General features: G+C 37.4%; 3 protein-coding genes and 1 pseudogene across 4 annotated transcripts; all 4 read right to left on the bottom strand.

Moving 5' to 3' along the window:
• Nucleotides 1-4,485: 4,485 nt before the first annotated feature.
• LOC143635453 (cysteine-rich repeat secretory protein 1-like) lies at nucleotides 4,486-5,280 on the bottom strand. The gene has a single exon (XM_077103285.1). The coding sequence runs from the start codon at nucleotides 5,278-5,280 to the stop codon at nucleotides 4,486-4,488; it is 795 nt and encodes a 264-aa protein (XP_076959400.1).
• Nucleotides 5,281-9,118: 3,838 nt separating this feature from the next.
• On the bottom strand, nucleotides 9,119-9,922 carry LOC143635452 (cysteine-rich repeat secretory protein 1-like). The gene is made up of 2 exons (XM_077103283.1): nucleotides 9,824-9,922; nucleotides 9,119-9,715 (listed from the first exon to the last, which is right to left on the bottom strand). The coding sequence occupies exons 1-2, from the start codon at nucleotides 9,920-9,922 to the stop codon at nucleotides 9,119-9,121; spliced, it is 696 nt and encodes a 231-aa protein (XP_076959398.1).
• An 872-nt stretch (nucleotides 9,923-10,794) lies between these two features.
• LOC143635427 (cysteine-rich receptor-like protein kinase 15) lies at nucleotides 10,795-15,928 on the bottom strand (annotated as a pseudogene). Its single transcript, XR_013154055.1, has 7 exons — nucleotides 15,124-15,928; nucleotides 12,883-13,119; nucleotides 12,335-12,444; nucleotides 11,975-12,185; nucleotides 11,658-11,895; nucleotides 11,361-11,511; nucleotides 10,795-11,246 (listed from the first exon to the last, which is right to left on the bottom strand). The product of XR_013154055.1 is annotated as a cysteine-rich receptor-like protein kinase 15 (transcript).
• A 1,752-nt stretch (nucleotides 15,929-17,680) lies between these two features.
• Nucleotides 17,681-21,735, bottom strand: LOC143635426 (cysteine-rich receptor-like protein kinase 19). Its single transcript, XM_077103267.1, has 7 exons — nucleotides 20,871-21,735; nucleotides 19,724-19,927; nucleotides 19,445-19,572; nucleotides 18,794-19,004; nucleotides 18,476-18,713; nucleotides 18,092-18,242; nucleotides 17,681-17,986 (listed from the first exon to the last, which is right to left on the bottom strand). The coding sequence occupies exons 1-7, from the start codon at nucleotides 21,682-21,684 to the stop codon at nucleotides 17,681-17,683; spliced, it is 2,052 nt and encodes a 683-aa protein (XP_076959382.1). The 5' UTR covers nucleotides 21,685-21,735.
• Nucleotides 21,736-22,186: the final 451 nt, after the last annotated feature.

The following is a 22,186-nucleotide window of genomic DNA, read 5'->3' as shown; positions in this document are numbered from 1 at the left end:
AGGCAAAAAGTTTGAGGTTTTGTAAAAACTTGTGAAGTAATTCACTTATTTGAGGAATTTGTAACCAAGCATGTGCTATTATTAGCGTTCCGGGGCTTGGACGCAAGGATTCCATGCATCTGACGCGAGACTTTTTTTTTTTTGTGGAAACGACACCATCTGATCGAGGAAGGCTTCCATAATTTACTTCCATCTTGTTACAAAGATGAAGGGGTGGAGTGTAAATAAATCAAACCCTTGCTTTGATAACTTATTCCTCAAAAAAAAAAAAATGAGCATGAAATTTAGAGGGTCGTTTATGAAACTTGAAAATTAATTCTTCTTCACCAACTTCAAGCCATCCATATGAAATAATATAAATACAGCTGTAGCCAGTCTTGCCTTTGAAAGGTTGAAACAGAGCATGGCGAACACAACAGAAGGATGTCCGATGGTGATCGGGGTTGTTCAGCTATGGCGCGGATGTAGACTGCAGGAGCTGGTGTTAACCCAGCGTGCGTCAGAGACCCGAGGTTGTCGGCGTGGACCCGCCAGAGCACAAATGAAGCTCGCGGTAGTTGGTGCTGACCTGCCCGCGCTGATTAGTTTTGGATCGCCAGCATAAGCGACCAACGGTGTTCATAAGAAACCCGCGGCGTGCACGTGACCGGCGACGGTAGTGCTTACACTTGACCCTCGGTAATTTGTGTTGGCTCGCTGAAGGGCATTGATACACTATTAAAGGAAGCTTGCAAGTTGGCGAAACTATAACTCACCAGAATGTCGGATCGCGGTTATGACCCACGGGTGGCATTGCCAGCCCGAAGGAATTGATACGCGGATCGCGGTTATGACCCGCAGGTGGCATTTCCAGCCCGTAGGTGTTGATAGGCGGATCGCGGTTGTGACCTGGGTGACATTGCGAACTCGCTGGTGTTAATACGTGGCGGCACGCGGCATGGCGGCGAAGTGTTGACGCGCGGCTGCGCGCATGATGTATGAAGGCGTAGTGCACTATCAGCAGCGGCGCGCAAGCATGTCGGTGGAGTGCAACATGTGCATGGCGCGCATGCATGGCGGCAGATTGTTCATCTGCAGAAGCGCACGCATGGCGGCGTAGAGTTGATCAGCGGGACACGCATGCATGCACGGTGACGCGATGATCCTTAGCTCGCATGCATGGTGACGTATTGTTGAAACCCATCGGCGCACATGAACGGTGGTTGGGTGCTTACCTGCGGAACTTGCAGGTGACCCGCCTTGGTCAGAGTTTGTTATGTCGGAGCACGGCGCCCATGAATGGTGTCGTCTTCCAAGCTCATATTGTACTATTTTTGACCCGCATGGGGTCGTCTTCCAACCCGCATGGGGTTTTGATCTGCGGTGCGCATGCATGGCGGCGGAGCGGTTACTCGCGGGCGCGCATGCATTGAGGCGGAGTCTTCTGCGTAAAACCGAAGGCATGGGGTCGTCTTCCGACCCACATGGTGGTTTCCGTGGGCGCGCATGCATGGCGACGGAGTGATGACTCGCGGGCGCGCATGCATCACGGCGGAGCATGGATATTTCCGCGGTGGCGGAGTTTTTCCGAGACTGTTAAACTTTAGTTGCTCCGGTGGTGATGGAGGAGCACCGATATGCGTGTGTGGGTGACCTCCAGCTGTTTGGAATTTATTCTAAGGAACACACATGTGACCCGCGGTAAGTGACCCTTAGCGTTCATAAAGACCCGCGACGTTTATAAGAGACCCGTGTTAAGTGACCCTCGGCAGTGTGCATGCATGGAAGCGGAAACTTGATCTCCGGTGACGTGCATGCATGGCGGCGGAGTCTTGATCCTCGGCCGTGCGCATGCATGGCGGCGGAGAGAGGACCCGCCGGCGCGCATGCATGGTGGCACGCAGGTGTTGACCCGCGGGTGGTATTGCCAACCCGCAGGTGTTGATACGTGGCGGCACGCAGCATGGTTACGACCCGCGGGTGGCATTGCCAACCCGCAGGTGTTGATACGCGGATCTCGGTTATGACCCGCGGCTGACGGTGACGTACAAGCGGTTCTATCCTTCGCATGTGTATAAACTTTTTCGGTCATAGCGGACTTTGTGGATCTGACAAGCGGGAGGCGCGGTTCCTCGGCGGAGGTGGTGTGCATGCATGGCGGTGGAATGATGATCCTCGGCAGTACGCATGCATGGAAGCAGAGACTTGATCTCTGGTGGCGTGCATGCATGGCAATAGAGTCTTGACCCTCGGCACTGCGCATGCATGGCGTCGGGGTGTTCCTCCGATGCGGCGCATGCATGGCCGGGAGAGTTCGTCCGCAGCGCACTTGTATGGCGTCAGAGTGTTCCTCCGATGCGGCTTTCTCCAAGGCGGCGCATGCATGGCGAGGAGTGTTCCTTCGATGCGGCGCATGCATGGCCGGGAGAGTTCGTCCGTAGCGCACTTGTATGGCGTCGGAGTGTTCCTCCGATGCGGCTTCCTCCAAGGCGGCGCATGCATGGCGAAGAGTGTTCCTCCGATGCGGCGCATGCATGGAAGCAAAAAGGTGATCCGTGGGCGTACATGCATGGCGGCTAGTTGTTTCGTAGGGCGCCTGTTCATGGCGGCGGAATGCATCATCCAAGGCGGCGCGCATGCATGATGGCGGGTCGTTGATCCGCGGGGTCGCGCATGCAAGGCATCGGAGCATTCCGCCGTTGTTGGTTTCATGTGTACGACTTAGGGAAAGTTCTCCGGAGTCACGATGCAGAAAAAGTATGAAGGGTTCAGAGGTTGTCCCCTTAATAGGATACAAAGCATAGGCATGTTGTACTATGTGTTATGCGAGTTGTACCCTTCCTTTTAAAATATCTTCATACTGATGGTGACACCTCTTTTCTAGCTCCGAGAATATTTACCACTCAAAGTTCAGTGGGTTTTTTCAAAAATGTAGATCTGAAACGTGATTATTGCTCAAACAAACTCGCGTATGAAGAAATCTGAATCAGATCTGGTCTCCATTACACAAAAAACTCAGATCTATAACCCAGATCTGTAATTCTCGATTTGTAATCGTGTAAAAACAGATCTGAAGCTTGGAGTAGAGAAGATCTAAAACCATCATAGATCCGGAGGCTTGACCGTCCGAATCAGGTAGTTTTAATATATATTTTTTTTTTATACTTCAAGATCTGGATTTTTCTAGAGAGGAAAAAATCCTAGATCTGGAATATTTCATGGATAGATCTGAGAACCGAGACGAAAATCAAGACGTGGTTCGTTGCCGGTCCCACGGATGGCGCCAATGAAGAAACATGAAATGAATCTGACCTGATCCATGACGATGTTCCCCGGTCTTCGAGATGAACGAACCACGACTCGATCTTCTTCTCCGGTAGCTTGAGATCTAACCAAATCTCGGATCGTCTTCTACGGGATGATGTAACCAAATCTCGCTCTCCTCCGCTCAGATCTGCAATGGTTTTTGGGGGTGTGGAGGTGACTGCTAAGAAATCTCGAGGATCTCTTGTTTACAGACACAAAAATGGTTATGGTGGTGGCTCTTATTGAGAACAACCTTTAATAAGGAGGTGGAGACCTCCTTATATAGGGAGCCTCATGGCCACCATCATGGTACCCTAATGGGCCTAGCCCAGTTAGGGTTACCTCCACAAAACCCCCTCAGCCCAATAATATTGTATTAGTCCATATAATAAAATAAGCCAAACATAATAAATTAAGGTCGTAAGCCGGGTTTAGTACCATACCCCTACAAAGTACAACTACGGAACTTTTAAGTAGCACCATGACTCCATGAGTTTATCCAATGTGGAGGCTCGATTTTTTGGGTCGTGTTGCTTTTGAAATCACCACCTCTGCATACGTGCATGTCTTCTTATCATCTGGTTTAGCTGTGACGGGATTAACACATTAACGTAAAAGGTAACTTGTTTAAAAATTTGAGTTTTATACGCTTTTAATTGCTAATTGTTGTTGTGTTTTATGTTAGTAATGAATCAGAAACTCATCACTATAAGGCATTTTTGGGTGAAATATATTTTCTTGTTTCTTATTTCCCCTATAAAAGAATTACAAACTATTTTAATACACAAACGAAGCCTATAACAAATAACAAACAATAAAAGAATAACAATTATTCGAATTCGATAGTATAATCTCCAATAACATAAATTGCATGTTTGGTACAAATACTTGTGATGAATACTACTACCTAAATATATATTTAGGCATGTTAACCACATTGTTTGTTCAAATAGTTCAAACTTCAAAACACATTGTTTGTTCGATCTATATTTCGTATTACTCTCATATGCGGACGACATAGCGTCGCTATAGGTGGCCTATCTCGAGGATATGATGCCGTCGCTATAGGGTTGTAGTATCTAACTACTTTTCAATATGGACATTAACTCCATTAATTTAACATGAATGGGTAAGAAAAAAGACATATCTTTGATTCTTTAACTCATAACCACATTGTAACCTCAAATCCAAACATCACCTCTAGCTACAAGACTCAGGATCAAACGTTATAGGAACATCGAAAATATTTATATGCATATACCATATATAGCAATTGGTGGAAAAAGTTCTTCCATGAAAGAGTGGTTTGCTAGTACAACAATTGCGGATCTCAGTACTCGCCTTCGATAAACATTTAATACAAACCGCCTTCGTTATATCAGGAGTGCACTGCACAGCCACGTGCAATTTGAATTCTTCCCCGTCATAATTAACCGATCCATTCGCATATTTCTGATTAGCATCACCTCCCGCGGCTTGCTCCTTTAACTTACTTCCAAAACTATCCATGGTCTTCTCTAAAGCAATCGCGCTGACTTTATATACGAACGGGAAACTGTACCAAGCCCAATCATCAAGCACTGACAATATTTTACGACCAGTAGAGTAACGCACCATGACATTAAAATAAAAGTAGATGTCCCACGCTACGCCTTCGTTTTGTTTAGGGCAACTCTTTAGAAGATAATTAAACGTGTCTTTGACACCACATTCGCAACGTGCCTTTCCGATGGCGGGGGCACAAAGGAAGGTCATGCTAACTTGCTCTTCGGGTTTGTCACCGGCTTGGACATGGAGAAAACCATGGTAACTTGAATTCTTAATTAACGCCACGAGTTTATTAAATGCGGAATCTCTGTTCTTTCGAATGGTGTCGCTTTTGAAATCACCACCTCTGCATACGTGCCTGTCTTTCTTCGGTGACGTAGCTACGACGAGATTAACATCATTGATGATTGCTTGAAGAGTGAAAAAAAATAAAATTGTTGATTTCATTTTAATTTGTGTAGTGTAGTTTGTGATTATTTGTATAAGACAATATTTATATATGTAAATTGTAACCTAGTGTAAAATAAAATGTGCTATAAATCAGAGTTTGAGTTTGATGCAATTCTAACTTATTGTGTTTAAAACGTAACAAATGGTTTGTTATCTTAATAGAAACTGTACAAAACTATTTACCTTTTTATTACAACCAAGACAAATTATTGTAAATAAAGCAAAATGTGTCATATAATAGTGTTAGATGTAATATACATTTAATGATAAACCTTTCTAGACTTCTACTATATGTAAGATTACACCTTACTAAAATAAATTGTTCTGCTTTATTTTAGTTGTTCTATAAAAAAATCTCGTTGGTAATATTTTAGTTCATGGTTACAAAAGTTGTTAGCGTAGTGGTGGAGCCAAAATGTTTTTTCTATGGGTTCGGTATTTTTCAATGCTCGATTTTTTCAGGGGTCAAAGTTTCCGGGTGGATGGGTCGGGCTGGGCATTTTGTCAAATATATAAAACGCAATATCAATCTCAAAATAAAAATACGTCATTGTTTTCGGTCCCGAACTGGCGAAGAAGGAGACAATAGTCTGGACCTAGTCAATAGAAAATAAATTGATTAGTCGTTTTGGGCCTTTTTTAATTGAGTTGGGATTATTAACTTATTCTATTAATAATTTTGTGCTTTTTTATAATCTATATATCATATATGGGTTATTATGGGTCACTAATCTTTATAGTTTTTTAAAACCTTTTTATATTTTATAAAAAAATATTCATTACTAAAAAAAATTTAACTAAATTTTTCATAATTAATGAGTTTGAATATTTTTTTTAAATGATATTGGGTCCGCTCATCGAAACAGAATGAGTTTGTTCGTTAAATCGCACCTATATATATATATATATATATATATATAACCGAAAATTGACCCGAACTCGGTATGATGTATGTGGCTCCGCCACTGGTTAGACGCTTGTAGAACAACTGTGAGTTGTGTGTACTTGGCCTTGTCGGGAATTACTCGGGAATTAGTCGCCATGTCCTCAGCCTTGGTGGGATGTACTCAGGAATTAATCTTCGAGTATTAGGCCCCTAGACCGGGTTTTACTCTTTACAACATGATGTTAATAATGAATCAGTAACTCACCACTATAAATCATTTTTGGGAGAAATATATTTTCTTGTTTCCCCTTCTATAACAAGTTACAAACAATAACAGAATAACAAATATTCAAATTCGATGGGTTAGTATCCAATAATATAAACTGCACGTTTGGTACAAAAACCCGTGACTGATATACTACCTAAATATAGGCATGTTAACCACATTGTTTGCTCAAATGTGCATTAACTTTTATATGTTTAAATAGATAGTTCAAAATAACCAACCAAAGGACAAATACGCATGGACGGCTCCTTCAAATGGCACATGCCAATAATACAGTTCCATAACTCACTTGAACAAATGTAAAGGTTAATGCCAATCTGGCTCCTCCACAACCAACGCTCCAATAATCCAGTTCCAATCTGGCTCATTTAAATTAGTAAAATATAGTAATAATAACTAAATAAAACATAGAATAATATAGAAAGCTATAATATCACACGTCTTCCAATATCAAATGAGATGCATAAAATTAATAGAATAAGTAAACAATGTAAACGCCCCCTAAAATATATAGGTAAACTAAGTTTCTAAAACATAGTTGTTAAAGCAAAACATTCCCTTCTAACAAGGGTCCTTAGCACTAATCATACGTCTCTAAGAAATCCGATCATCAATCATATCCTCAAAGAGGTGCAAGTCTAGCAAATTGTGCGTAATCGATCATCTCACCCCAAGTCAACTTAGGCCGGCCTCTACCCATCTTCCCCTTTATAGTGAGAGTGTCTACTGATCTAATAGGAGCCGTCGACCATCTTCTCTTCACGTGTCCAAACATCTCAATCTCGCCTCCCTCATCTTATGTTGACAAGGCCATTTGTCTGTTTCAATGATTATCCTTTATAGAGAATGTTTTATATAGGATATAAGCTTATGTTGATCGACAAGACTTTAAAGCTTAATATATTAGTTTCTTAACATGTGAGATATACATATACATGATTTTAATGCTCATAGTGAGTATCACAATTAGTTGCTTTGCTTAATGACTTAACATTAGGGTTGTTCAAAAAGCTCGCGGCTCGAAGCTCGGGCTCGTGAAAAAACCTTAATTTGAAACAACCTGAGTTGAGTTGACTCATTTTTTGTAACTAAGCCAAAATCGACCATGGCTCGGCTTGTTGGCTCGATCTTAGGCTCGTTTAACTTCAAAATCAAGCTCAAGCCTAGCTGAGTTGTCTCGTTTAATTTCGAGCTCGAGCTCAAAATCACCATGTCTCGACTCGGGCTCGACTTGTGAACAACCCTACTTAACATTTTGACGTTGAATCAAGAAATTTTGGCTAAAAATTAGCGTTTATTTTTCTAAACAAGATATTTGCAGGCGTATTCCTATTGTATCAATTAGTTTCCGATTTAAATGAATCAAATGTATGATTTACATCATCATTTTACCACCAATTTGAGTAGTTGGGGAAGAAATTCTTGCTAGGGTTTAATTGAGTGCAAAACATACAATATGAACTTTGATCGTTGACTTTGACCTTCATCATTGACTTTACGTACCCAAATAGTTTCAAATCTAGATTTAGGACTTCAATATAGATTTGTTATAAAATAAAGATTATGTATAGGTTTAGATACTTTGATCTATGTTTCATATGATTCACATATGCGTACGGCATAATGTTGCTCTAGGGGGTCTATCTCGACGATATGTTGTCGTCGCTATAGGGTCGTAGTATCTAACGACTTTTCTTGTTGTGTATGGACATTAACTCCAACATCAAGTTTAACAAAAACACATAAACTTTGATTCTTTAACTCATAACCAGGGGTGGCTCGTGAGACAGTGAAAACAAGGTATGGCTTTAGGCCCACATTTAATTAAGGTCTCCAAGTAAAAAAAAACATTATATATAGATATATTATAATTGATAAAGTAAACTCAAAGTAATGTATTGGTGTGGTGGTTAGCTTGGTTGTTACTAAAGTATAGGTTATTAGTTCAAAACTTGTAATTAGCAAAAAGTTTTCCTTAACAATTTTCATGAAAAGACCACAAAATCTTGTTTCGATTTAGGTCTCCACGCCACATTGTAACCTTATATCCAAACATCAAATCTAATTACAATGCTCATCATTAAACCTTTCAGGAGCATTGAAAAAACTTACATGCACATACCATACATAACAATACTCCTTCATTAAGTCAGGAGTACACTACATAGCCACGAACAAAGCGTTTTCATCCACGTCATACTTTACAGTTCCATTCGCATATTTCTGAAGAGCATCACCTCCCGCGGCTTGCTCTTTTAACTTACTTGTCAAACTATCCATGGTCTTCTCTAACGCAATTGCATTGACATTATTTGGTACGTGAAGCTATACCATGCCCAATCATCAAGCACTGATCACGACTAGTAGAATTACGCACCATGATAGTAAAAAACACGTTGATGTCCCGCACTACACCTTCATTATGTTCAGGGCAACTCGATAGAAGATACTGAACCATTTTTATTGAAACCACACTCACATTGTGCCTTTTCAATAAACAATATGATAATGTGATGTAAAATCTCAATATAAAGCAAATGCATATTACAAATTTGATCGTGTGATGCTAAAAGGCACATAAATAGTAAAAGATAGACATAATAATTTGATTTTTCAATTCGATCATAGCCACATTATTGTACCCTCAAATCCAAACATTAACTTTAACTACATAGCTCTTTATCAAACTTTTTAGGAACATCATCGTAAAATTTTATATGCTGGTACCATGCGTAACAGTTGGTAGATGTAGCTATTCCTCCAAATAAGAGTTTTTCAGTACAACAGCTACGGATTTCAATACTCGCCTTGGACAAACATTTAACGCAATCCTCCTTCGATATATCAGGAGTACACTGCACAGCCACATACAACGCGTGTTCTTCCCCGTCATAATTTTCAGTTCCTGTCACAAATCTCTTTAGAGCATCACCTCCTTCAGCTGCTTGCACCTTTAACTTACTTGTTAAACTATCCATTGTCTTAGCTAGGTCAACGGCTTTTACAAAAGTTGTGTCTAGGTCACGATACCAAGCCCAATCATCGAGCACTGATAACGTTTTGCGGCTTGTAGAGTAACGCACTATACAAGTATGAAACGAGTAGAAGTCCCACGCTACAGCCTCATTTTGTTTTGGGCATTTCTTCTTAAGATACTTGACCGTGTTCCTTAAACAACACTCACAAATTCCCTTTGAGACGGGGTTGCAAAAATAGCTAGCGCTAATTTTCTCATCAAGTTTGTCGCCCACTTCGGTATGCTGAAAAACATAGTTGCTAGAATTATTAAGTAATGTGAAGAGTTTGTCCAATGCGGTATCTCAGTTTTTTTGAATGGTGTCGCTTTTGAAATCACCACCTCTGCATACATGCCTGTCTTCCAAGAATGACTGAGCTATGGTGAGATTAACACCATTGGTGATTGCTTGAATGATGAACAATATTAAAATTATGGATTTGCTTTCCATTTTTGTGAAGTAATATGTGATAATTTGTCTTCTTATAAACCAATACTTATAGGTGTAAAAGGTAACTTGTTTTAATCGTTGATTGTTTATTGTAAAAAAAACGTGTTGTGCATTATAGACGTTTGAGTTTGATGCAATTCTAATGTATGTTAGGTTTAAAATGCATGTTTGGTATAAAAGTATTACAAATTCTCAAGTTCGATAAACTTTTCTTGCTTTTTCTTTCCTTGACGTTTCATGCTTCGCTAATGTTTTGTTTTCCCATAAATAGCTTTTTCTATAGACGAACAATTTTGAATTATCATTTTTGTTTAAAACGACGACTTTCTTGTATTAGAATTATCATATCTAGAAAGAGTTGAGATCAATTCTTACTATACAGCCCATGAATCATATCATTTCTTGAGATAAAAAGGATGCCAAAGGACTTAGTCATTTATATATTCTCCATTTTGGCTCGTTCTTCACCGGTATCACACCGTACTCGTTCTTCTCTAGTATCGCACCGCACTCGTTCTTCACCGGTATCACACCGTAACACTCCGAATCACTCGGGTAACTCCACACCTATCGCAAGTGATTTAAACTTTCACTCAATCAGACTTGTTCCGATTGATTATTTTTCCTTTGATTGACTCGCACAACCCAATTGTTTTGACCTTTCGCAAATCTACTCCAATCGTATGTGCTCTGATACCAATTGTTGGAATAATTGGATCAAGAAACACGATATTTTGTGGGACCTCGTCACGATACTTTCTATATTATTAAGAATGAAAACTATTAATTACAATTAAACAGAATACTAACTTAACTTAAACTGAAATTAGTCAATGATTAAAAACTTTATTGATTAATTGGTTACACAGTAATACAATAAATGAGAAAGAAAACAATTGTCAATAAATCAAACTGTGTGTCTCTCCATACCGACTATATACATCTACATAACTAGCACATAATGGCTATAAAACACACCAAGAGAATCGTTATTTATAATAAATGTATATCGTTACCGTGGATATATCCCAGTGATTGACGATTCATCTTTTGAGCTAAAATCATCAGACTTAATAGTGGAAAAATATGATGAGTGTGATCTTTTAGAAAAATAATGTGGAGGTTTGTTTGGTGATGAAAGAGGGATGGAGTAATTGTTGAGCATGTTAAAAATAAAAGCCATAGAAGGTCTTGCATCCACATCTTCTTGCACACATAGCAACGCAATGTTGATGCATCTCATCACTTCATCTTTACAACAAGTTTCAACCATTGTTTGATCTACAAGGTCCATTTTTGTTCCATCATTCCAATTTCTCCAAGCCTTCAAGGGAGATAATCAAACATATCAATATATTTACTATATAATACAGTAAGAAAGCAGTTGATGATGTTTTGCATCAAGACATGGAACTACTATAAGATCAGCTGTACTTACAAAATGCGGAAGATCATCCATATCATCTTGATGTAAAAAGCTTGAACTTTTCTTCCCAGTGATGATCTCAAGAACGACGACTCCAAAAGCGAACACATCTGACTTTACAGAAAAATGTCCATGAACTGCATACTCAGGTGACATGTAACCGCTGCACGCATTCACATTATAATAAAATTACTTGCACTAAATTAGACCTTTAATGACAGAATCAAGAACATACATCCTAAAAATATAATTGAGCAGACTAGAACGTGTGCTAGTTAACTTGGGGGGGGGGGGTTGTTAAAAACTTACTAGGTTCCTACAATTCGGTTCGTGTTGCCTTGAGTTTGATCCGCTCCAACGATCCTTGCTAGACCAAAATCAGAGATCTTAGCATTCATATCCCCATCTAACAGGATATTGCTTGCTTTTAGATCACGATGGATGATTCTTAGCCGTGAATCTTGATGTAAATAAAGCATTCCTTTAGTAATCCCTTCTATGATTCTATATCGTGTTGGCCAATCTAAGTGCTCATGCTTGTTTGGGTCTACACTTGAAAAACCACACTAGATTCAGTAACATAATTCATGCACATAATTGAATGTTGTGTATTGACATATACATACCAAAGAGAAAGTAATCGAGACTTTTGTTAGATACGTATTCATAAATTAGTAATGTTTCTTCATCTTCAAGGCAAAACCCTAAAAGCCTCACTAGATTTCGATGTTGAAGCTTTGCCATCAAGATGACTTCGTTTACAAACTCCCGTGAACCTTGTCCGGATGATTTTGATAGTCTCTTAACAGCCATTTCTGTCCCATTGGAAAGAACACCCTGCAGAAGTAATTAATATTGGTTAACTAGGACCTTGCATAAATAAGATAAACTGTAGTTTACTTATGGATATATTATACATATCAGTTTCTAATTAATTACACGCTAATATAATTACGCAAAATGAACAAGAATGATCAGCTTCATACCTTATAAACAGGACCAAACCCTCCTTCACCAATCTTGTTTTCAATAAAGAAATTCTTTGTGGCTGCTACAATGGTCTCCAGATCAAACTGTAATGATCCTCCTGTACCCAGTCCCATTTCCATTTCCATTTCCATTTCAACTGCACAAGAAGAACGTCATTCTTAAGCAACATTTATGCACTTACATGTGTTGGGTTTGTGGAGTCTTGGGCTGACCCTATATCTATTATTATTATCCTTTTAATTTTCTTGTTTCTCTAAGCTAGGAACCTTAATGTCTCTCCATGTAATGTCTTCTTGTATTTGTAATTCCTCATTAGGCTAGTGTAGCGAGAGAAAAAAACAATAATAAATTCCTAGTTGCATCCCGTAGAGTTTGGTCACCTCAATCGAACCATGTAAAATCCTTATGTCTCGTGCTCATTTACTTTTCTACAATTTGATTTTGTGTGTCTTTCAGTTTTTGCTTAACCGAGATCCTAACACCTAGTATTCGTTTCGCTTTGTATTATGATAAAATTAGTCGCAGGTACCACAAATACAAAAATTTTCAATTATTTCCAACACTTAATTATCTTTCATAGCTGACCCACTTTGTGCAAAATGATCACAACTGTCACTGATCATCTTAAGAGACGAAGGAGTCTGATCTTGAGTAGCTCTTTTCTTTAGCCTTGACTTGATAACTACATGCCATAAGCCTATGCTGATCAACACTAGCCCGATTGAAACACTTGCCACAAAAATGATCACTTTAATTGTATTTGATGATTTTTGTTTTCCGCCTGCATACAAGAACAACATTACTTGTCAACAAACTAGCGTACCTTGCTTACAAACGTTTACTGGCACACTACAACATATAATATCTTATATGCGATGAATCTAGTCACATGCCCACAGGTAGAAATTTTCGTCACAAAAAGGGTTGTCGCCATGGGTGGCCTATAGACGACATGCCATCGCTATTGAGTCATCCCAATAGATCCTTTTTTCCTGATTGAAAATAAAGTTTCGAACAAAATAACTTAACTATACAGTAACGACTGTCGTCGCTATATGGTTGGCCCAATAGACTTTTCCAAAATAAAAATAGGCAATCCCCAAATGGTGCGTCATTTTTTCACCAAACCTATTCTATAGCAACGTGATGCCTGCATTGATTCACTTTTGATCCAGGCATGAAGCTGAATGAATACACACTCAATATTTTTAGATATTTAATGCAACAATGTTTTACAGGTTAATACTATTAATTTCAAAACAAAAAAGATGGCATTTTATGGTTTCGAATGTGTTTTTCAGTTTTGTTAAAGTTAAGAGATTAGGAGGTTAAAAGTATGGTTTCGAATATTTAACTATATTGTTTTAATTCATAAAACCATATACCCAATCCAAGCACTAGCTTTGGGCAACCCAAAACACAAGGCTCCATTTTTGCAAAGAATATTAGATGTTATATTAATATTAGGTCAAGTAAATAAATAAATAATCAATGTTTTTGGGTTATGCATTGCATGTTTCAATATTTTTATTTAATAAGTTTTATTTAAATATATTTTTAGACATAGTTTAATTTAAAAAAAATAAAAAATAAAACATATAAAATTTAACTCCACTAACTATAAACTCATTTTATTTCATTATTACGGGTCCTTAGTCCAGATAAAGAAAAAGAGTTTATATCAAATAATTATAAAAGAGTATGAACATTTTAGTTAGCTTTAACTTTTAACCTTCAAAAACATTGAATCAATTATAAAACTTTTATATAACTAACAACTTTACTCAATATATAAATCTTTGGCTTTAACATATTCAAAGTCTTCACAAGATTAAATAATAGTCAAATGCATAAATATAATTAAATAAACAAACCATCATGTGAGTATTTATGACTAGCTTTTATCTTCATCTTTCAACTATTTTTTTCAATTTTTTTACATTCAATGTTAAGTGATGTGACTTATTCGTGGATGACTCAGCAAGTAGTTGACCGAGAAAATGGGTTAGCAAGTGGTACTTGGAATATGGAGATATGGAAGGAAAACGTGGACCCAGTAACATTTAGTTGGTTATTTTGTTTTTATATTAATAGATGATAGCAGCTTTATTTTGTAAAATCATTTTCATTCAGTTTGCATTTTATTTTCCTTATAAGCATTTGAAGTTTGAAATAAACCCAGAAAATTGCTCCAAATTTGTTTCCGTTTCTTTGTTGATCTTATATTCTGATATCCAACATTCAATACTTTGACTATCCATTAGCGATCTTTAATATCATAAATAAGTTTCAATAAAAAATAATCATGTTTATTTATCTATACAGATTTGAGTTTAGTTAAAAGATGTTTCCAGTACATCTTAAACTAAATAAACATAAATTATTTACTATATCACTAGGAGCATCACAATGTTATCATATTATATTACAAACACCCTTCAAAAACACTCATTCGTTTGGCTATACTGTAAAATTTCTATCCCTCTTTAAAATAATATAAAATCTATATACATATGTACATATACACACATGTTTGTCAGAAAGCATGTGAGGTGAGTGGGGGGAACCACCTTGAGGTCCATTGCAGATTTGGAATCGTTTGGGTTTGGTATTGTAGATGCTCTATAATTAATAAATACAAATTAATTTTACTTGATCCATTTTCACCCTACTCATTTTTATCCTGGATCCGTCACTGATAAACGAGTTAACAATTTCTTGATATCTTTAATAAAATCGAAAGATGCGAAACCAAAGTTGTTGATCAATTAACCGTAAACCGTACCTGGAATACCCGGAGACGACGTTGGAGACATCGAACCAGCCGGTAGTGAGATTGCCGGAGGATCATTATAAAACGACACATTCGAATACCGAAGTTGACAACTCCTAAAGAAAACAGCCACACTAATATCCCCATCACAGCAATCCTGAGCTTCCTTAAACACAACCGACAAACACGAAATGCACTCAGAAGAAGTCATATCGGGTGAACATTGCATCATTGCGTAAATCTTTGACGAATCCTGTCCGAAAACAACATCTCCCGTCGCAAACTTACGTAGCGAGTTTCCACTAGCAGCTTCCTCACGCAACCTAGTAGTTAAACTTCTTAATGCGGCCCCAAAAGCATCAACATTCGATGTGTTCACATGACTCAATAATTTGGCATCGGGGCGGTTATAATAAGTTGAGGTATCATAAGTACGATTCGAATAGAGTAACGAACAATTCGAGTTCCATATTATGGCTTCTATCATGTTAGAACAGTTTTGTTGAAGCTGGACAACTGACTTACCAATACAATCTTTACATGCATCCAAACCTATGTCACCGCGGCACAAAGCTGCCGCAGTGACATTGTTTTTGGATTCTCCTACGGAGGTTTTATTGAACCCGTAGTGAGTTGTAACCACGGTGGAGACCGAGGCAAGGGCGGTTTGGATATTAGTATTGTAGATGGAATCTGTTGTGGTTTTTGGGCACCGGAAAATAGGGAAGTTGTTTGTTTGGGCAGTGGTGAAATAAAGAATTTGAAATAGAATTATTGTAACTATAAGATGAGTTTGGGTTAAGAAACATGAATCCATTGTTGAATGAAGAGGAAAGCCTAACCTTAATGAGCATGAAACATTTGAATTTGATCTCTCTCTCTAGCCAGGGTGTGTTCATAATCATACCCATTTTCTTTGTTCATATGTGCTTTTGGTTCCTTTACATATTATATGTTATAATGTCCAATTTATCAGCTTGATGATAAAATAATATACATAAAAGAATCTTAAGTTTAATAAGTTGAAAATGTGACTTTTATGTGTACAATTGTCAATTTGATTTCTTTCCGCCCTCAATTTAATATACAACACACAAAACATGTTGTTTTTACTTATTATTATTATTATTATTATTATTATTATTCTTTTTAGTCTGTTATTACCAACTCTTTTTAAGTCTTATATAAAATCATATCATTTCATATATATCTTAAAAATACAATGAAACCAAATGTCCATTTATTTTCTTATTAAGAACATATATAAATAATAATAGTAATAAACAAGTGTAATTGGTCTTTTGATTCAATAATATGAGGTTATGGTTAATGTTTAAGATCTTAAGGTCTCATAATAAAAACCCAGTTCAATGGGGTTTCCCACAATGGTGGTTTTTTTCCTTAATGATGTTCTTGTGTGATAAGACTTGAGCGTCAAAATTAGTATGAACATTTAACATCTTGTTTCAGATAAACTCACTAATATATTAGAGATAGTTCTAAACGTGGTTCATAAAAAAGAAAAAAAAAAGTAATAAATAAGTCATATGTTAAAGAGTCCCACCTTGGTTAAAGTGGCAAGGCATAGGCTTCTGTCTTTCCCTGCTTTCTTTTTATTATTTTACACATATCCATATACATATACCAGCTGTAAGAATTGTATTTAATTATACACATACTTGTTTTATAAGTACATATTGAGACGCATGCAATCTGCCAAACAACAAGCATTATTTTAGACTATAGTTGTACAACTCCTGTTAAGTTGATTACAATCATGTTCTACACTTATTATGAAAATAATATTCCCACGAGCATTTTCCAACAAACGTATATTATCGGTAGTTGGTCGCTAGACGTTATTACCGACGCTTTTACGACAGAATTTTTGTCGGAAGTTTGGTTGTTTGTGAAAGTTAATTTTGAATTGAAAGTTAACATCACAAATTAGAATAATGAACTGGCAAAGAGGCAAAGAGTTGCCACATCCACATATGTAGGTAACCACTGTGTCATAAGGCGGGGCGCTGATTATTCAAACCAGACTTAAAAAACCTAAGGGATCGATCCAAGTTCGAATAAAGAATTTGAATTCGAGCCGAGCTTTCTGATAATCAGTTATGGTGAATGGCCTTCTTCAACAAACTCTTTATTGAATCCATTCTTCAATCTTGATTGATCGGTTGAAGTTACTTTAATTCGTTCGAACACCAAAAAACAAATAAAAACAGATCTAAGAATACTAACTTAAATTTAACTGTAATTATCAATTAAAAACTGTATTACTTAATCTTCCTTATTACACAATAATACAATAAACAAGAAAAACAATCATCGCTAAAATCGAACTGCATGTCTCTCCATATCGATTATATACATATGTTTAACAAACCAACATAATCGTTAGTAACAACATAGCACCATCAACTACACTCGTCAGTAACAACTTTCAACTTAGCAGTAATACTAATTAAGCTTACATTTCCATTAATTAAATAATAAACATGAATCTTGCCCGTTGGCTTTATGCTAACTTTAACACTATTTAAAAACTTAACCATGTATATTGTTATCGTGGATGAACCCCAGTGATCGAAGATTCTTCTTTTGAGTTAAAAAAATCAGACTTAATAGTGGAAAAATATGTTGAGTTTTTTTTAATATAATGTGGAGGTTTTTTTGGTGATGAGAGAGGGATAGAGTAATTGTTGAGCTTGTTTAAAATAGAAGACATAGAAGGTCTATCATCCAAATCTTCTTGCACACATAGCAACGCAATGTTAATGCATCTCATCACTTCATCTTTACTACAAGTTTCAACCATTGTTTGATCTACAAGTTCCATTTTTGTTCCATCATTCCAATTTCTCCAAGCCTTCAAGGGAGATAATCAAACATATCAATATATATTACTATATAATAATATAGTAAGATTTTATGTATTAAGACATGGAATTAGTGTAAGATCAATTCTACTTACAAAATGCGGAAGATCGTCAAGATCATCTTGATGTAAAAAGCTTGTACTTTTCTTCCCGGTGATGATCTCAAGAACAACAACTCCGAAAGCAAACACGTCCGACTTTACAGAAAAATGTCCATGCACTGCATACTCAGGTGACATGTAACCACTGCACGCGTTTACATTATAATATAATTACTTGCACTAAATTTGACCTTGAAAGGTAGTGGATTAAGGATTTTAAAATCTTGAATAGACAGCCTAATAACTGGATTTAAGAGAATAAATTGTATATGCAGTTTTCTTATTAAATTGTATAACTTGTGCAAATTAAGTCTGTCAAACCATTTAAGTTCGAAATAAGAACGCATTGGTTGGAGAAACCAGGTGTTGAAAACTTACTATGTTCCTACAATTCGATTGGTGTTGCCTTGAGTTTGATCCGCTCCAACAATCCTTGCTAGACCAAAATCGGAGATCTTAGCATTCATATCCCCATCTAACAGGACGTTGCTAGCTTTTAGATCACGATGGATGATTCTTAGCCGTGAATCTTGATGTAAATAAAGCATTCCTTTAGTAATCCCTTCTATGATTCTGTATCGTGTTGGCCAATCTAAGTGCTCATGCATGTTTGGGTCTACACTTGAATAACCACATTAGTTTTAGACACATAATTAACGCATATGATCTAAATATTGTGTATTGACGTAGATGTACCAAAGAGAAAGTAATCGAGACTTTTGTTGGATACATATTCATAAATGAGTAATTTTTCATCTTCTTCAAGGCAATACCCTAGAAGCCTCACAAGATTTCGATGTTGAAGCTTTGCCATCAAGATGACTTCGTTTACAAACTCTCGTGAACCTTGTCCAGATGATTTTGATAGTCTCTTTACAGCCACTTCCGTCCCGTTGGAAAGAACACCCTGCGAAAAGTTATTATTGGTTTATTAAGGCTTTGCATAAATAAGATAAACTCTACTTATTGATATATTATATACACATAGCAATTGCTAATCATACACTAATAACTAATGACTCCGATCTTGAAATCATCTATGATTAAACAAGTTCGACTTGGACACCATATTCACAATCACAATACACAATTTTATGATAACAAGAGCAAATCAACCATATCCCCTTTAAACGGGATTGTTGGCCTACAACCATGTGAACCAGGCCTTCGGACCTTCAAACTAAACCTAACAAATATACAAAACATAAACAATTGTATTGTTAACGTACTAAACCGACCTAACAACTAAATAAACGAAACACGAGAACCATACTAATGAATTACGAGTCACAATATCTAATATTAATGAGTAAGATGATGCACAAGAATTTATGATTAACTTCATACCTTATAAACAGGACCAAATCCTCCTTGACCAATCTTGTTTTCAATAAAGAAATTCTTTGTGGCTCCTATAATGGTGCCTAGATCAAATTTTAATGATCCTCCTGTACCCAGTTCCATTTGCATTTCGACTACACAAGAAAACGATTCTTTAGCAACATTCATGAACTCACCAAGTATTCGTTTGCATTTTATTATGATGCAAATAGTCAAGTACCACATATTGATACAAAAGTTTTCAATTATTTCCTACCTAGGTATCTTTTACTTTTAGTATCATACCTGATCCAGCTTGTGTAAAATGATCACATTCACTAATCATCATAAGAGACGAATTAGAAGAATTCTGATTATAAGTGTTTCTTTTCTGTAGCCTTGATTTGATAACCAGACACCATAAGCCCATGCTGATCAACACTATCCCAATTGAAACACTTGCAACAATAACAATCACTTTAATTATTTCTGACTTGTTTCGTTTTCCGCCTGCATGCATTAACATTACTTGTCAAGAAATGTATGTTCATGCTCATAGTCAATCGGATAATATTGTATGACAAAAGGTTACTGCTGGAGAATTTCACAACTAACAACTTAGATTATCTAAATAAATCAATGTGATAAGAAGAGATGAGAGCTTCTTATGTGATTTAGTAGTGAAAATTGAACCAGAGAGTGCGGCCAAAAGTACCACATGGAATATCTGGGATTAGAGTTTGGAAACAATTAAAAGTTGTTATCGATTTATAATCCGAACTTAATTAAATGGTCAAAATGTGTGCTAATGATTTTAGTGTAATTAAGGATTAACTCGTTGATCAAGTTAATTGTAATACGAATCTAAATAAGTCGGGTGCGGGGTGCACACTTATTTGATCTTATTATAATTTATAATCCTATTGGTACTTAGGGGCGAAGTCCCTAAGTCATGGAGGTTCCAAGGGGGCAACGCCCCCTTGGCGGGGGACCGGGGGCAGCGCCCCTGGTTGCGGGTTGCAAGAGGCGGCGCCAACAAATAGTTTTGATCTGAAAGTGTTTCACGACTCTCAGATTTTCCTAAGATATACGATTGAATAAATCCCCAACAATGTGCGACCCCAACCAGGGGCGCTGCCTCTGCCTATTGGGCCTGCAGGGGTTATCGGCCCCGTGGACCCTGCTACAAGGGGCGTTCCCCTCAAGAACCCTGTTTGTTTGTGGATTCGTGTGTCTAACATCATAATAAACCTAATCTCGCATCTCCTAAATTGCTTAATGTATATTATGATTTTCATTGGTCGACAAGTCAATCCAATTACACTAAAATATTTCTAACAATTTCTAACGAGATTAAATGGGAAGTTTTATAGGGTGTACTTCAATCAGCTATCTATCTTATATTGAACTGATATTTAGGCCATCAAGTTGTAGAAATTAATCATATAAAAACCATGAGTACCAGGAATAGACTGAGATGATATTGGAGACATCGAATTAGCTGGTAGCGTGATTGCCGGAGGATCATTATAGAATGACACATTCGAATACCGAAGCTGACAACCCCTAAAGAAAACAGCCACATCAACGTCGCCATCACAGCATTTCTGAGAGTCCCTAAACAAAAGTGACAAGCAGCTATTGCAATCAGTAGAAGATATAGCCGGAGAACATTGCGTCATAGCGTAAACCTTCTCCGACGAGCTGACAACGTCATTACCTGTCGCAAATTTCCTTAGCGAGTTTCCACTGGCGGCTTTCACAATTAACCTAGTATGAATTAAACTTCTCAATACCAGGCCAAACTTGACAGCGTCCGTTGCGGTTACATGTGTCGACGAATTGGCATTTGGCTCATCATAATTTGCTGCTGGCGCATTAATACGATTGGAATAGAGTAAGGAACAGTTTTCGTTCCAAACAATGGCTTCGATCGTGTTACTACAGTTTTGTTGAAGCTGGACAACGGATTTACTAATACAATTTTTGCATGTTTCAATGCCTACATCACCGCGGCAGATGGCTACCGCCATGACTCTATTTTGTCCCTCTCCGACATAGGTTTTGTTGTACCCGTAGTGAGTTGTAACTGCGGTGGAGACTAAGGCGAGGGCGGTTTGGATATTAGTTTGGTTGATGGTGTTTGTTGTGGTTTTTCCGCACCGGAAAATAGGGAAATTGTGTGTTTGGGCAGTGGTGAAACAAAGAATTTGAAATAGAATTATTATAACTATAAGATGAGTTTGGGTTAAGAAACATGAATCCATTGTAGAATGAAAAGCTGAAAGTTTAATCTTAAGGCTATGTGTTGTGGAAAACTGTCCTAAGCACCGGGTGGCAGCCTGGAAGGGGGTTAAGTGGCGAGGAGGGCGTTAGCACAGTAGCGCCTGAAGGGGCGAAGGGGATTGCGTGGTGTTAATCGGTAACACTTAGTCTAATGATCGACCATGAAGCATATGGATTTGATCTTTCTCTTGCCAGGGTGTATGGTGTGCTCATACCCATTTTCTTTTTATTATTGTCCATATTCATATTTGATTTTGTTTCATTATACATATTATTATATATGAGATTATGGCTAATTATTTATCTGTTATCAGCGTGATTGTATTGGTATAATAATCCACATAAAGGGGATCTTAAGGATAAAAGGTGGAGTAGATAAGAATTTTTTATGTGTAAATTAATTGTACATCGTCAGACACACCGAGTTTTGTAGTATTATTTGTTTCTTTCCACTCAACCCTCCCTTGAAACACGTTTTTACTT

Source organism: Bidens hawaiensis, unplaced genomic scaffold (genome assembly GCF_021521415.1).
Source record: "Bidens hawaiensis isolate Kalapana, Puna unplaced genomic scaffold, B.hawaiensis_p1.1 tig00007515_1, whole genome shotgun sequence".
NCBI classification, from domain to species: domain Eukaryota; kingdom Viridiplantae; phylum Streptophyta; class Magnoliopsida; order Asterales; family Asteraceae; genus Bidens; species Bidens hawaiensis.
This window is presented reverse-complemented; position numbering and strand designations above follow the sequence as displayed.